Source organism: Drosophila biarmipes, chromosome 3L, assembly GCF_025231255.1.
Source record: "Drosophila biarmipes strain raj3 chromosome 3L, RU_DBia_V1.1, whole genome shotgun sequence".
NCBI classification, from domain to species: Eukaryota; Metazoa; Arthropoda; class Insecta; order Diptera; family Drosophilidae; genus Drosophila; species Drosophila biarmipes.
This window is the reverse complement of record NC_066613.1, coordinates 18,268,721-18,283,335: the sequence shown is the minus strand read 5'-3', so window position 1 is coordinate 18,283,335 and position 14,615 is coordinate 18,268,721. Positions and strand designations below refer to the sequence as shown.

Sequence of the window (14,615 nt, the reverse complement as noted above, 5' to 3'; positions counted from 1 at the left end):
GCCGCAGCTGCGCGCCAGTGTGTGCACACTGGTGGCATTTTTAGGGGTTATTTCAAGTGTTGCCACACCATTAGCATTTTGTGTAACGGATATTTAAATCAAAAACTTGGCAATCAGTGATGTTACTTGAGAACTTATGACTAAGGCTTGCAAATTAAATGTTACAAATAAAACCTATTTATGAATTTTAATTTTAAATTGTTGAACTTTATTTTTGTTGGCTTACATAAACATACTTCAAAATTTTAGGCCCACATGCGAAGGAATTGTGGGAAAATGGTTTCGACATGAATAGAATTCACCGCTTTTTATAAATTCATACGATCTGGTTAGCCTGCGCTGTCCATTCTCCTGCTCTACATCCTCCGAATCCTCCATATCCTCATTATCTGGCTGTGTTTCACTTAACTTTAACTGGAACCGAGCGAAAGTAGAAAACATTCAAGTCTTAAACATTAGCGTTAAATATTCGTTCGCCTAGGAATTCCGATATTGAAAGGTTTTTAAGAGATTTTGATCAAATAGAACATACATATACATATTAACCATATATAAATGAAGCGACTTTGAGTCGCGCCTTGGAGAAGCTTACGATAGTTACTTTCTCATCTTTTGTTTCTGTGTGTTTTCTTATGTTTTAGGGTCGTTAAACTGGTTGCTTGCATGCGTGCGTGTTTATGAATAGAGTGTGTGTTTTCGTGTAGTGTGTGAAAGTGAAAATAAGTCATGATTTTTGTTTTCTGCATCCTTGTGGGAGAGCAACTGCATCCGCCTAATCCTTGCAGGTGGACGTGTCCATGGGACTGGCCGGCTGGATGAAGGCCGTGGCCGCCGAGCTGGGCGGATTGGTTGGCGTGAATGCCGACAGTGAGGAGTTGCTGCTGCTGTTCACCAGGTTGCCGCTGGACGAGTTGTTCAGGCTGATGTTCATCAGGTTGGACGACGACGACGAAGCACTGGAGTTGCCGGTCAGCTGGGCCAGCAATCCTCCGCCCCCACCGCCAGCCAAAAAGGTGGCACTGCCGCCTGCCGAGGGCATCGAACCCAGGCTCAGGCGTTCGCCGCCTAGATTCGAGAGAAAGCCGCCAGCGGCATTCCCACCTGACACGGACGCCGACGAGGAGGAGCTGCCGGTGCCCAGAATGCCGAGCAGCGGGTTCGTGGAGGTCAGCACGTTGGGTGCGGAAGTGTTCAGGCCCAGCATGGGCGTTGGCAGTGCTGGCTTGATGAAGCGCTCGCTGGCGCGACGATTCTGGAAAAGGAAATCAAATATTGTAAACTTTGAAGTGAATAGATTATTTGGGGGACTCACCACTAGCTGGCCGCAAGCGTAGCAGCGGTTTTGGACCGCCGTGCCGGGACTGAGGGGCCGGCTGCTCGAGGGACTGTGGGAGACGGGACTGCTGATGGTTCGTTGGCGCTGGGCACTGACTGCCGAGGCTGCCGCCGCTGCTGCTGCCGTTGCCACAGCAAAGGAACCACCCGCCATCAGGTTCTCGTTATAGAATCTCTCCTCGTCCATCTCCAGCGAGGATTCCGACTCGGAGAGGTGCCGGCACAGGGCCTCACGGCGCTCCACCTCCTGCTTCAGTTTGCGCTGCAAACGGGCGTTCTCCTCCCGTATGGACTTCTCCTCCTGCGCATACTGCTGCGTCTTGATGGTGGCCTCCTTCTGGGCGGCGGCCAGGTCGGAGCGATAGCGAAGCACTTCGGAGCGCAGTATCTGAATGTGAGCACTCAAACTGGTGGCCGTGTCGCCGCCGTTGGCATGAGCATTGTTTGTGATGTCTCGCGGCGTGGTCGGATCGGAGACGGGCTGATCCAATTTGATCTGCAGCGAACGCTTCTCGGTTTCCAGCTTGTCCATGCGCTTCCACAGCTTGTTTACGAGAGCCTCCTGCTCCTGCTCGAGGGTGTTCTCCAACTCGACCATTTCGCGGCGCAGCTGCTCGAGGTTCGTCTGCTTGTTGTCCGTTTCCGCCTGCAGCTTCTCAATCTTGCGCATCAGCTTGTTGACCAGACATTCCTGCTCCTGCTCAAGAGTCTGCTCCAGCTTGCACTTCTCCTGACGCAGCTGGTCGAGCTTCCGGGACAGATCGTTGGTCAGGCACTCCTCCTCGCGCTCATAGTGATGCGCCAGGGTCTCCTTCTCCTTTTTTAAGGCCTGGATCTTCTTCAATAGCGTGTTGGAGATGTACTCCTCCTCCTGCTCGGCTTTGGCTTGCTGGGGGTTGAGGAAAAACAATACAATTTCAGAAATATTTCAGTAGTATCATCTTTATAAAGGAGTTATGAAATATGATGGGCTTTCTATGGATATCAGGTATAGGTAAGGGTATACTAACAATGATGACAGAGGCCTGTTTGAGGCATCGATTCTCCTCCTGCACCACCTTGCACTTCGTCTTGAAGGTGTCCAGCTCGGCTTTCAGCACCCTAGAAGCGTAGGATCGTATGATTTCTGGGAAAATGGCACTGTCTAGGCGAAGGGATTGACTTACTTGTTCTGCTGAGTCAGCGATTCGATCCTCTTCTGGAGCTGCTCCCGGGAAACTGGACTGGGTGGCAGCATGGTGCCGCCGTCCAGCGAACTCTCCGATTCACAAGGACTCTCCATGCCTGCGAAATTAAAGGTAAATGGCCCTGTGCCATGGGGTGCTGTTATAAATTTATTTTTTAGCATATATTACAAGAGACAATGTATGCCCGTCGCTTTTTAGCTATGTAAATACACATGTATGTACTTGCATATATGTATATAAGTGTATATACGGGGGGCTGGCTGTTCTTTATTCTTGACTTTTTCTGCGCCCCGTGAAGAACAAAGAATATAGAAATCGGTCGGTGGTGGTGTTTGGTTTTGGCCCTGATCCGATAGAAAAGTTTAACCTTCAGCTGTGATTTTCTGTGCATCTGGCTTGATGCAATTTTTCGGAAATCGATAGAAGGGCAAGGTCGGCGGCCGAAGAGTTTGCAAAGGGGGCACCACCACCCACAGTCCTGCGACCCTCTGCCACATCCCTCCACAAAGAAACCCCCTTTCTCACCGGCTGAAAGCCTCGGATTCTCCCGGATTTTACCTTTAGTTACCTGGCTTTTGTGTTGGTTCGCCTCAAAAGACTTTTGCCTTCCGCCGCCTCTGCTCCTCCCCCTTCGTCAACGCTCCTTCGCCGCCTCTGCTTCACCAGGGCTCGGTTTGGGTTGCCTCACTTTCCTCGCTGCCCACCTGCGCAGGTGAACGGTTGCAGGTGCAAACGGAACTGAGTTCGGGTGCGACTTGAAGGGCTTAGGGCCTGCCGATCTGTGTGCAAAACATTTTGCCCGTGCCGATCGAATAAAATTAATATCAAATTGCGAAAAATCCACAGTGCGAAAGTGTGACCGTATGTGGCGAGAAATACCGAAAAAGCGCTCACCTCGAAATGCCGCTGGTGATGACACTTTGTACAATGGCAAAAGAGATGGGAGTCGCGCTAAAAAATAATTATGGTATTCAAAATGTTGTAAAAAATAAATAAAAAGCCTCAAAAAAATAAAATATTCAGACACTTGTGTCGTACGTAACTCAGAAAACGGAGCAAACCCAGGAAAAGGGTTTTAAAAAATATAAGTTTAATGAACCATATAATAAAAGCTTAATTAAATATTTTCTGTAACGGCAAAGATATGTTGAAAGTTAATGGTTATTTATTTTTTAAGTTAAAATACAATTTTTACACATTTTATTTTTTTTTAAATCATGTTTTTAGTATTTTTCTGAACACGATATCTGGTATTTTAACGTTAGTATTTCACCGACCTCCACGTGCAGCGCGTAAACAGCGAATATTTTGATAATTCGAGTTAATAAATCGCTTCAACCATGTCCGAGGATGCTGGCCAGGACAAGCAGAAGCAGCACCGCGCCCGCCAGTCCGGCGTGAGTGCGGACAAGAAGAAGCTCAAGGCCAAGAAGGACTCCAACCAAAAGGATCCCGAGCTGACCGCCAGGCAGCGGAATCCCAAGGCGTTCGCCATCAACTCGGCGCAGCGGGCGGAGAGGAACTTCCGGCGCAAGGAGGACCTCACGGCCAAAAAGCAGCACATTCCGGTTGTGGACCAAACCCCGGACGTACCGCCACCGGTGCTAATTGCCGTTGTGGGCCCACCCAAAGTGGGCAAGACGACGCTAATCAAGAACCTGATCAAGAGCTTCACCCGCACGAATGTCACCGAGATCAAGGGTCCCATCACCATTGTGACCTCCAAGAAGCGCCGCATCACCCTGCTGGAGTGCAACAACGATGTCAACTCCATGATCGATGTGGCCAAGTGCGCCGATCTGGTCCTGCTGCTCTGCGACGCGAGCTATGGCTTCGAGATGGAAATCTTCGAGTTCCTGAACATCTGCCAGGTGCACGGCATGCCCAAGATCATGGGTGTGCTCACCCATTTGGATATGATCAAGAATCCCAAGCAGCTGAGGAAGCGCAAGAAGGAGCTGAAGCACCGCTTCTGGACGGAGGTCTACGATGGCGCCAAGCTCTTCTACCTGTCGGGTCTGCTTCATGGCGAGTATCTGCGGAACGAGGTCAAGAACCTGGGGCGCTTCATTTCGGTCATGAAGTTCCGACCGCTGCAGTGGCGCGGTGCTCATAGTTATCTGCTAGTGGATCGTGTAGAGGATGTCACCAACACGGATCGCGTGCGTCGAGATCCCAAATGCGATCGCGAGGTGGTTCTCTATGGCTATGTCCGCGGAGTCCCTCTCAAGCAGGAGCACATGGTTCATATCGCTGGACTGGGTGACGCTCGCATCGATGAGCTGAGCACCATACCCGATCCGTGTCCTCTGCCTGGGACAGAAAAGAAGCGCAGTCTGCTGGAGAAGGAGCGCTTGCTTTACGCTCCCATGTCCGGAGTGGGTGGCATCGTCTACGACAAGGATGCGGTGTACATCGAGCTGCAGGGCTCGCACTCGCACAAGGACCAGGAGCAGACCGCCGAGGCCGCTGAGCAGGCGGAACTGGTCAGCAAGCTGATTGACAAGAAAGCCACCATGGATGAGCAGATGGAACAGCAGGAGTTCCGTCTCTTCTCGGATGCCAAGCCCATCAAGTCCAAGGACTTCCGCAACGATGAAGACAACGAAGAGGCAGAGGATGAGGAAAGCAGCGAAGATGAAGATGCAGAGGGTGATGATTCTGGTCTGGATGATGCTGACAGTGAGGAGGAACAGGATGAGTTTGGTGCGGACGATTGGCGTGGCGAGAACAGTGAGGAGGAGGATGCTGAGGAAGAGGATGCATCTTCTGGCGACGAGGAGTATCAAAGCCTGGGAAACGTAAAACCTGCTAACGGATCTGATTCTGACGATGAGGAGGCCCGCGTTCTGGCCAGCAATATGAGCTGGAAGACGAACCTGGCGCAGAAGGCACGTGATGCCTTCCTCCAACGTCATTCGGAGTCCAAGAACCTTATGCGTCTCGTCTACGGTGTCTATAATCAGAGTGAACGTAGCCGGCAGGAGGCAGAGGAAGATGCTAATGAAGATTCCGAGGAGGAGCTAGGTGGTCTGTTCCGAGTGGCGGCCAAGAAGCAGAGCCAGCAGCAATCTGAAAAGGACATCCGGGACAAGGACGAGCGGTGTTTCTTTGAGTACCAGGGTGGTAAGTATATTAGCTGAGTAGTTAACTTTAGGAACAAAGGAATTGATGACCCTATCCCGCATTTTGAACAGATGCCACTCGAGACTGGCTGGCCGAGGACAATAAGGAGCTGATCAAAAACTGCTTTGTGACCGGGAAGTGGAAGGCCAGCGAGGATGCAGAGAATCTGCTGAAGATGGACGACATGAGTGACGCCGAAAGCGAGGTGTACGGAGACTTTGAGGATCTGGAGACGGGCGAACAGCATAGCGGAAAACCCAAGGCGGCAGATGGTGGAGAATCAGAGGGAGAGGATTCGAAATCCGCTGAATCCGCTGCAGCCAAGCGCAAATTGACGCGCGTTGAGGAAGAGAACCTTACCAAGGCCGAGCTTATGGCCAAGAAACTGAAGTTAAAAGCCAAGTTCGATGCGGAGTACGACAACAGTGGCGAGGGAAAGGGAGAGGAGGATACTGGCCGCATCACCGGTGACCACTCCTTCTATGAGGACCTCAAGGCGGAGGCTCAGCGACAGAGCGAACTGAACAAAAGCGAGTTCGCCCACCTGGACAACGAATTCCGCATCCAGATCGAGGGCTATCGACCGGGCCTTTACGTGCGTTTGGGATTCAAACAGCTGCCCGCCGAGTTTGTGGAGAATTTCGATCCCAGCTATCCCGTGCTGGTCGGCGCCCTAAACCTGACCGAGGAGAACGTTGGCTATGTCAACTGCAAGGTGAAGAAGCACCGCTGGTACAAGAAAATCCTCAAAACTGGAGATCCGTTGATCATCTCCATGGGTTGGCGGCGTTTCCAAACGGTGGCCATCTATGCCAAGGTGGAGGACAACTTCCGGCAGCGCTACCTCAAGTACACACCCAACCACGTCACCTGCAGCATGACCTTCTGGGGTCCAATTACGCCTCAGAATACTGGTTTCCTAGCATTGCAGACTGTGCGGCAGGATCAGGAGGAGATGCGACGGCTGGGCTTCCGGATAGCGGCCACTGGCTGCGTCACCGAGCTGGACAAATCCTCGCAGATCATGAAGAAACTCAAGCTGGTGGGTCATCCCTTTAAGATCTACAAGAAGACGGCCTATGTGAAGGACATGTTTACCTCCTCGCTGGAAGTGGCGAAATTCGAGGGAGCCAAGATCAAAACGGTCTCTGGAATCCGAGGGCAGATCAAGAAGGCTCACCACACGCCCGAAGGTTCCTATCGAGCGACATTCGAGGACAAGATCCTACTGAGCGACATAGTCTTCTGCCGCACCTGGTTCCGCGTAGAGGTGCCTCGATTCTATGCTCCTGTGACCTCACTCCTGCTGCCGCTGGAGCAGAAGAGCCAGTGGCAGGGCATGAAGACTCTGGGCCAGCTCAAGCGGGAGCGGGCAGTGCAGAACGCTGCCCAGCCGGACAGCCTGTACACGGCGATTGTGCGCAAGGAGAAGATCTTCCGGCCACTGACCATCCCCAAGGCACTCCAAAGGGCCCTGCCGTACAAGGACAAGCCCAAGCTGGGACCAGAGAACCCCAAGGAGGCGTTGGAACGCGTGGCCGTCGTCAACTCGCCGTACGAACAGAAGGTGGCCAAGATGATGAAGATGATCGAGACGAACTACAAGGACAAGCGGCATCGCGAACGCCTGGAGACGAAGAAGCGGATCAAGAACTACCGCGAGAAGAAGCGCGAGAAGATGGCCTCCAAGGAGCGGCGGCAGAAGGAGCTGCGCAAGAAGGTATCGCGGGCCATCAGCAAGATGCGGGGAAAGCAGTCGGCCTAAGCTAGTTATGTTGCTGTTTAAAAAATAGGTAATTAATAAAATGTTTCTATGAACCTTTTAAAACGTATTCCCAACAATTAAATACCACACTAGGATATATTTATATTAAAATTTACTCAACGTCCGGGCTGCCGGCGCTGGAGCAACTGCAGCAGTCGTTGCGTTGGATACCCCTTAGCCAGCCACTGATGCAGCTGCTCCAACTGGGCCGGTCGCACCGGTCTCAGCTTGAAAAATATATATATAACTCAACACCGCTTAGGGACTAACTTGAACTGGACATGGGTGGAACTAACGTGGTGTACTCTAGTCCTGGCTCTTGTTGTCGTCGATCGTCTTCAGGGCGGCCAGGAGGGCGTGCTTGCGACTGCCGGTCATGTGGCTACTGGCCGCCGCTCCACTGGCGATGCTGTTCCTCTTCTTGGGCGCCGGATCGTCGCGCATGTTGCTGTTGCTAGCCTGGCGGCAGAATGTCTTCAGGAAGCTCTCGCGCTCCTTGTAGTCATCCGAAATCTGCTTGCGCAGGCTGGACATGTTTTCCTTGAGGCGCGGAGCTCGAACACTGTTATCCTGGGACTGCGAACCATAGTGGGAATTAAAACTAGAAAGGATTACTACATGATAGTGATGAATACCTCATCATCGCTGCGCTGCGTTTGCTGGCCATCCGTTCCCTCGCCATCCTCCTCCAGCGACTCCTCCAGAAGATCGCCCTCGCTGCTCTTGGCGTCCAGATAGGCGGCATACTTCACGAGACTGGCCTCGTTGGCATTCTCTTCGCTGTTGTCCTCCGGTTCCTCGCCCTCCTCACACACCTTGCCCATCATGGCGTAGGCGTCATCCTCATCATCCTCGCCCGCCTGCCCGTAGTCATCCTCGTACTCGTACTCCAGGGACTTCAGCGACTGCTGCTTACTCTTGACCTCAGCGGATGCCATTCTGGACAGGACTTCTGGTTCACGACGTTTGCTGGCCTGGACACTTTCCGCCTTGGGAGGTGCAACGCCAACTCGGGATCTTGCTGCTTTTCCAGAGGACACTGGGATCCTTCCCTGGGACGACAGCACTTGGCTGAGAGTGGAACGACTCGCGTTCTGTCCCATCTTGGCGTGGTTGGTGGCCGGCGGCAGGACGAGCTTGCCGCCACGTCCTCCTGCCGTCTGTCGCTCCGGCTGGCCAGGCGGAGTGCTCGGCCCACTCTTGTCCTCAGCACTGTCCCTTTCGAAGTCAAAGAACGATTCCGACTCCATGACGTCCGTCAGGGCGTTGAAGTCGGTCTGGTTGTTCTTCTCGATGGCCTTGTCCAGTGCATCCAGCGACTTCTCCAGCTTGTCGATCTTGTCCGGCTCCTCGCAGACGCCGCTCAGCTTTGTGCGTCGTCCAGCGGAAAGGGGATTCACCTTATCGGTGCCCAGCTAGGTGAGAGGGAATTAAACATGGTCTGGTATAGGCAAAGTTGCACTCACCGTGTACTCCTCCAGCTTGCGGTAGCCACTGATCTCCAGCCTGGCCTTCTCCAGCTTGAGCATCACCTCCTTGCCCTTCTTCTGCTCGTTGAGCAGCTGCTGGCGGAAGTTCTTCGACTCCAGCTGCACCTTGCGGGCCATCAGCTTCATGTCGTTGTCCTTGTCCTCCAGACGCTGCTCCAGAGATTTCAGTTTCTCCTGGAGCTTCTGACGCTCGTCGAGGTTCCTGAATGAAAGGGCGATATTGGGGAATTATCATTGAAATCAATTCAATTTAAAGGTATCATCTTTCCATCTCATCACTCACTTATCCTTGTTGAGCTGGCTGTAGTGCTTGTTCTGGTCGCTCAGCGACAGGATGATGGCCTCCTTCTGTTTGAGCTTCAGCTCGAGCTCCTTGTTGGCGGCCTGCAGGTTGCGGTACTTGGTCTGCCACACGCGCAGCTCCTCGGCATGGGAGTGGAGCAACTGCGGCAGCTCGGCGTTGTTGGACTCGTACTTGTTCAACGCCGAGGACTGGCGCTTGTGGAGGGTGCGCAGCATGCGGTTCTCGTGCGCCAGATTGGCGATCTCCGCCTGGGCATCGGCCAGTTGGTTCTGGAAGGTCTTGGCGCGCAGATTCCGCGCGGACATGACGCGCTGATGGATCTCGCTGTGGTTCTGGGAGGACATCGTTGGGTGGCTGGTGCTGGAGGAGCCCTTCATGCCGCCGCGTTGCTGGGCCGGCGGCTTGCTTCTCTGGTAGATCAAACTGGCTGATTCCCGGGAGCTGGCCGAGAACAGGCTCTCGCAGCTCTTTGCCGACGCTCTGAAAAGGGGATTTAAGGGGAGAAAGAGATGGTTTTTAATGGGGATGCACCCGGAACTGTGGACTCTACCCACGCCATCAGATTGTTCGCTTCCAAGCGCGTTGCTCTTGGGCCGTAGGACGATGCCGGCTTGCGCGGCGATACCATCTAAGATCCTGCCGCTGCTCCGGAGGATATCACTGGCTTGTCTCGGAAAAGCTACGAATTTTTCAGAGGCCGATTCGGAAGTTCAGTGTAGTCGGAAAGGTGAAGAGCCGGTGCGAGGCGATGTCGAAATGTAACTGAAAAGCAAGTGCCTGCTGCTGTGGTTACGCCTGATGTTTGATGTTTGTTTATTGTTTGCTCCGCCGACTGCTGCGTTGTTGGGGATAATTCCGGAATCGGGGGACCCAGCAACTGGTTGCCATGGCGCCCCCGATTGCCAGCCTATCGATGGGGAGTTGCGACCTAGGACTTGGATCCCTTTCTCAGCAAGGGTCTTTCGAACCATCGATGAACTAATGCTGTTTAATCCTCGTGAGGTAATTAATTATTCCTATTTAAGTAAACTCATATATTTTTAATGTTCAGCGGATTAAACTAAATTAAATTGTATGATTTAATCAGTATTAAAAATTCATTTAAGAATTGAACTTAAAATAGTTATTTTTAAAAGGCCTTTGAATTTATTACTATTCTTTTTTTTCGTATACAAATATATATAATAATATGTACTTTCTCAGCACCCCATAATTTGTTAATTTTTTTTAAATAACCAAAGCTTTAAAAAGGCCAACGGTTGAAGCTTCTCTGCATTTTATTTGGCATACCAAATATATATATAAACTATAGTTCAGCTAAATAAACACTAAGGTGAACACCCACATAGGAGTTAAGTTAAGGCTCCTCATTGGCCTTGGCCTTCATCTCCTCGTACTTCATGCGGTACAGCCCCTCGGGATCGTAGATCTTCTCCAGGCGCTCCCAGTCAGTGGGTCGGTTGTCGATGAGGTGGCGGGTCACCTTTTCAGCACCATAGCGCTGCTTCTCCGTGCACTTGGTGCACTCGGTTTGGATTGCATCGGGCAGGATTTCTGGACGGGATGGAGGGTGTAACTAGCTGTGTTGGAACAAAAAGGGGACTTACCCTTCAGCATCTTGGCGTCGGGAGTGCAAGGACCCGTGCCCTCCAGGCACTTGATGTAGTTGATCAACAGGCGCTCCTGGCTGAGGATTTCGTCCAGGTCCACATTGTCGAACTTGTCGTCGTAGGCCCTTTCCACCATCCTCTCCATCATGGGTGCTGCTGAGGTGGCCGGTGGATGAGGTAGTCCATTCACTCGGAAGCTGGTGATGCACAGCAGTGCAACCACCAAGGAGCAGTGCCACAATGCCAGACGGAAACCGGAAGCTCCCATTTCGCAACGATCGTATGCTGCCAGTCGCATCAGCAACCCCTTCTTTTATAGGGGTTACCTGTTGGGATCACCGTGCGTGCCTCCGTCCAATTTGACCGCTTACCAATTGAACTCAAATTAAGTGAATTCAATTTGATTGCCCTAAGCCCATCCAGCAACAAACAAAGGCGGTTACGGAATTTTTTCTACGGAAATTTTTTAAACACGCGTTCTGGGTCAAACAATTTTTGAGTTCAATTTAAATGTAATACACATATTTTGCATGTATGAATACAAACATGAATTAAACTTGAAATTAGATTTCCATTAAATTTGTTAAGCAAAATTGTAAAATAATAAGTTCAATAATTGTATATATTAAAAAGAAAATATAAAGCAAAATTTTTTTAAAAACAAATATGTATTTTTTTAAATTTTTATTAGTAATTCTACATAAAATGTATTTTTAATGTCAATTTTTGATTAAACAACAAATTAAACTAAGAGAAACTTAAATTATTGAATTATAAATATTTAAAAAATATATCGATTGTCCTTGGAACACATCGATGCTGCCGATGTTTTAAGCCCATCGATGATGATTGATATCGATATCTCTCCACCTCTTCGTCGGTTCGGCGCTTTCTTTTTCAACGGACTGAATTTTCTTTAATTGCTCCATTTACGCAAGCGAAACGAATCGATGCAATTGCCCGGATCCGGAATCATTGCGCCCTAGGCAACGCGACCGCAAGTTATTTGCGACCCGAGGATTGCGTCACTGTGCGGGAAATGCCAATAAGGCGACCATCTGTGCGGCGATCGGTGGCAAACTCTCGGTTTTAGTGGGCGCCCCACCAAGGACGACCTAGAAACGCCCCAGAAGCACCTCGGAAAGTGGGACAGGTGACATCACCATACATCACCATGATCCACGTCGGCGAGAACTCGTGGAATCTGCGGATTTTCATCACGGACCTGGCGCTGGAGAAGACGATGCGCGTGCGCGGTGACCAGCACATTGGGGGCATCATGCTGCAGCTGGTGGATCCGGAGAATCCCAAGGACTGGTCGGATCACGCCCTTTGGTGGCCCGCCAGGAACGTGTGGCTCAGCAGGACGAGACTCACGCTGGATCAGTGCGGTGTCCAGGCGGACAGCCTGCTGCACTTCACGCCCATGCACAAGATACTGCGAGTGCAGCTGCCGGACCTAAGGTATCTCGACTGCCGCGTGGACTACTCCGTGAAGACCTTCTCGGCGGTGGTTAATCTGTGCAAGCAGCTGGACATCCGCTATCCAGAGGAGCTGTCCCTGTGCAAACCTCTCGAGGCGGAGCACCTGAAGCGCAACTTCGCCCAGGTGCCGCACCAGAAGAGGGTGCCCATCGCCGAACCGGATGGCACCACTTACCTGCAGCCTGCTGCAGACACCAACTCATTTGTGCCCATCAGCACTTCGTTTCATGGAGATGGCGGGAGCACTGGCAGTCTGGACAAGCCATCGGCGCCGGGATCCTTCTTCTGCGCCCCTCTGTCGCCGCACAATCACCGAGCACGCTCGCCCTTGGCCACGGCCTCACCTTCGCCCGGCACCTGGAAGCAGAGTCAACTGGGCTATGCCACCTACGATTCAAGCTCCTCAAGTCTTGGCGACTTCCAGGAGAATCTGGCCAGCTCACCGCCCACTCCCTGCTCCGATGTGCGGGCCCTCCAGCTACGTCCCAAGTCGTTGGTGGAGAAGGCCCGCCTGAATGTGGGTTGGCTGGACTCGTCGCTGTCCATCATGGAGCAGGGCATTCGGGAGTACGACACACTGTGCCTTCGTTTCAAGTACTTCACCTTTTTTGACTTGAATCCCAGATGCGACCAGGTGCGCATCAATCAGCTGTACGAGCAGGCCAAGTGGAGCGTCTTAAACGAAGAGCTGGACTGCACCGAGGAAGAGAGCCTTATGTTCGCTGCCTTGCAATTCCAGGTCAACCATCATGTGGATCCCGCGCCCCAAGGTGGAGCGGTGGACTCTGGAATTGAGACATCGAGCCAGGAGAATGACAACGACGACGAGATCGATTCGGCGCTCAAGGAGCTGCAGATTACTCTGGAGGGACCGGATTTTGGCGGAGATTCGAGGAACATCACACGCATACCCGAGCTGTCCGACTATCTGCGGTATCTGAAGCCGCAGAGGTTTACGCTGCGCGGCTACAAGCGATACTACTTCACCTACCGGGATCTGCACTTGCACCTCTTCAAGAACGCAGAGGAGTCGCGACGCGTTGCGCCTGTTATTAGCATCAATTTGAAGGGCTGCGAGGTCACCCCGGATGTCAATCTCGCGCAGGGCAAGTACGCCATTAGGCTGGAGGTGCCTTCGAACGGTGGACATGGGACCAACAGCGAGGTGTGGGTGCGCTGCGAAAACGAGCAGCAGTACGCAAAATGGATGGCCGCCTGCCGACTGGCGGCCAAGGGAAGATCCCTGGCGGACAGCTCGTACGAGAGTGAGGTGGATGGCATACTCTCGCTGCTGCAGATGCAGAGACCCGTACACGGCGTACATGTCAACATTGATCCCCGCTCCGTGGACGCAGTTGACTACCTGTCACCCAAGATAGTTCGTAAACTATCGAACAAGGCAGTGCAGCGGATCCTCGAAGCTCACGCCAACGTTAGGGACTTGAATCCCCTGGACTCGAAGCTGAAGTACATCCAGGCCTGGCGATCACTGCCAGACTTCGGAGTCACCTTGTTCATCATCAAGTTCGACGGGCATAGGAAGGAGGAGTTGCTGGGCGTGGCCCACAACCGCATCATGCGCATGGATCTGAGTTCGGGAGATCACATCAAGACCTGGCGTTACAATACCATGAAGGCCTGGAATGTCAACTGGAACATCAAGTGCATGATGATCCAGTTCGAGGACGAGAACGTCGTCTTCTCCTGCCACTCTGCCGACTGCAAGGTGGTGCACGAGTTCATCGGCGGCTACATATTCATGTCGATGCGGTCGAAGGACAACAACCAGACCCTCAACGAGGAGCTCTTCCACAAGCTCACAGGCGGTTGGTCCTAGGATTCGTTGTAGCCCGTATTCAGTGGCAGACAGTTTCAATTGTTCGAATTTTGTAAGGATAAGCAAATGTTTTTATTCTTAACCAACTGATGGACTCACAACTTCAATGCAATACGTGTATTTACGTTCATATTACCTTTTAATTCGTTGTTAACTAATCTTGTTGATGATTTTTAACCACGAAAATCGCTTGCCAATGGCCCTTTTGCCTACCAACTCTAAAACAGACTTAACCGTGGCCTTAGCAATGTTTTTGTATGACTAACTTTTAAGTGTACAATAAATAAATAAAGCCCTACCATATTACAATGAATTGTTTCAATAAATTTAGGAGTTTTGTGAGAAAACTCATATTAAAGCTTTTGAGATTAAAAGTAAAGCCTTGTTCTTATTTTAGGAACCGAAAAATGTCAAACAGAAATGTTATGTTGCTTTATAACTTAGCAGAATTGGAAAAAATTTGAAAACCACGATTT

General features: G+C 51.5%; 5 protein-coding genes across 7 annotated transcripts; 2 read left to right on the top strand and 3 right to left on the bottom strand.

Annotated features, from left to right (window-relative positions):
• Window positions 1-185: 185 nt before the first annotated feature.
• LOC108035508 (coiled-coil domain-containing protein 6) lies at window positions 186-3,536 on the bottom strand. 3 transcript variants are annotated; one of them, XM_017111167.3, is made up of 6 exons: window positions 3,417-3,536; window positions 3,091-3,301; window positions 2,502-2,643; window positions 2,346-2,436; window positions 1,313-2,224; window positions 186-1,252 (listed from the first exon to the last, which is right to left on the bottom strand). In XM_017111167.3, the coding sequence occupies exons 3-6, from the start codon at window positions 2,615-2,617 to the stop codon at window positions 773-775; spliced, it is 1,599 nt and encodes a 532-aa protein (XP_016966656.1). In that variant the 5' UTR covers window positions 2,618-2,643; window positions 3,091-3,301; window positions 3,417-3,536; the 3' UTR covers window positions 186-772. The 3 variants fall into 3 exon arrangements, with proteins under 3 accessions (XP_016966656.1, XP_016966657.1, XP_016966658.1); XM_017111168.3 differs by lacking the exon at window positions 3,417-3,536 and having other exon boundaries at window positions 3,081-3,403; XM_017111169.3 differs by lacking the exon at window positions 3,417-3,536 and having other exon boundaries at window positions 2,502-2,619; window positions 3,081-3,403.
• Window positions 3,537-3,795: 259 nt separating this feature from the next.
• On the top strand, window positions 3,796-7,476 carry LOC108035454 (ribosome biogenesis protein BMS1 homolog). Its single transcript, XM_017111092.2, has 2 exons — window positions 3,796-5,648; window positions 5,720-7,476. The coding sequence occupies exons 1-2, from the start codon at window positions 3,863-3,865 to the stop codon at window positions 7,411-7,413; spliced, it is 3,480 nt and encodes a 1,159-aa protein (XP_016966581.1). The 5' UTR covers window positions 3,796-3,862; the 3' UTR covers window positions 7,414-7,476.
• Window positions 7,477-7,508: 32 nt separating this feature from the next.
• On the bottom strand, window positions 7,509-10,015 carry LOC108034889 (myosin heavy chain, embryonic smooth muscle isoform). Its single transcript, XM_017110099.3, has 5 exons — window positions 9,762-10,015; window positions 9,187-9,687; window positions 8,880-9,105; window positions 8,049-8,828; window positions 7,509-7,989 (listed from the first exon to the last, which is right to left on the bottom strand). Exons 1-5 carry the CDS (start codon window positions 9,833-9,835, stop codon window positions 7,720-7,722), a joined length of 1,851 nt encoding a protein of 616 aa, XP_016965588.1. The 5' UTR covers window positions 9,836-10,015; the 3' UTR covers window positions 7,509-7,719.
• Window positions 10,016-10,466: 451 nt separating this feature from the next.
• Window positions 10,467-11,309, bottom strand: LOC108034890 (putative odorant-binding protein A10). Its single transcript, XM_017110100.3, has 2 exons — window positions 10,815-11,309; window positions 10,467-10,761 (listed from the first exon to the last, which is right to left on the bottom strand). The coding sequence occupies exons 1-2, from the start codon at window positions 11,113-11,115 to the stop codon at window positions 10,565-10,567; spliced, it is 498 nt and encodes a 165-aa protein (XP_016965589.3). The 5' UTR covers window positions 11,116-11,309; the 3' UTR covers window positions 10,467-10,564.
• Window positions 11,310-11,687: 378 nt separating this feature from the next.
• Window positions 11,688-14,448, top strand: LOC108034888 (unc-112-related protein). The gene has a single exon (XM_017110098.3). It carries the CDS (start codon window positions 11,992-11,994, stop codon window positions 14,137-14,139), a length of 2,148 nt encoding a protein of 715 aa, XP_016965587.1. The 5' UTR covers window positions 11,688-11,991; the 3' UTR covers window positions 14,140-14,448.
• Window positions 14,449-14,615: the final 167 nt, after the last annotated feature.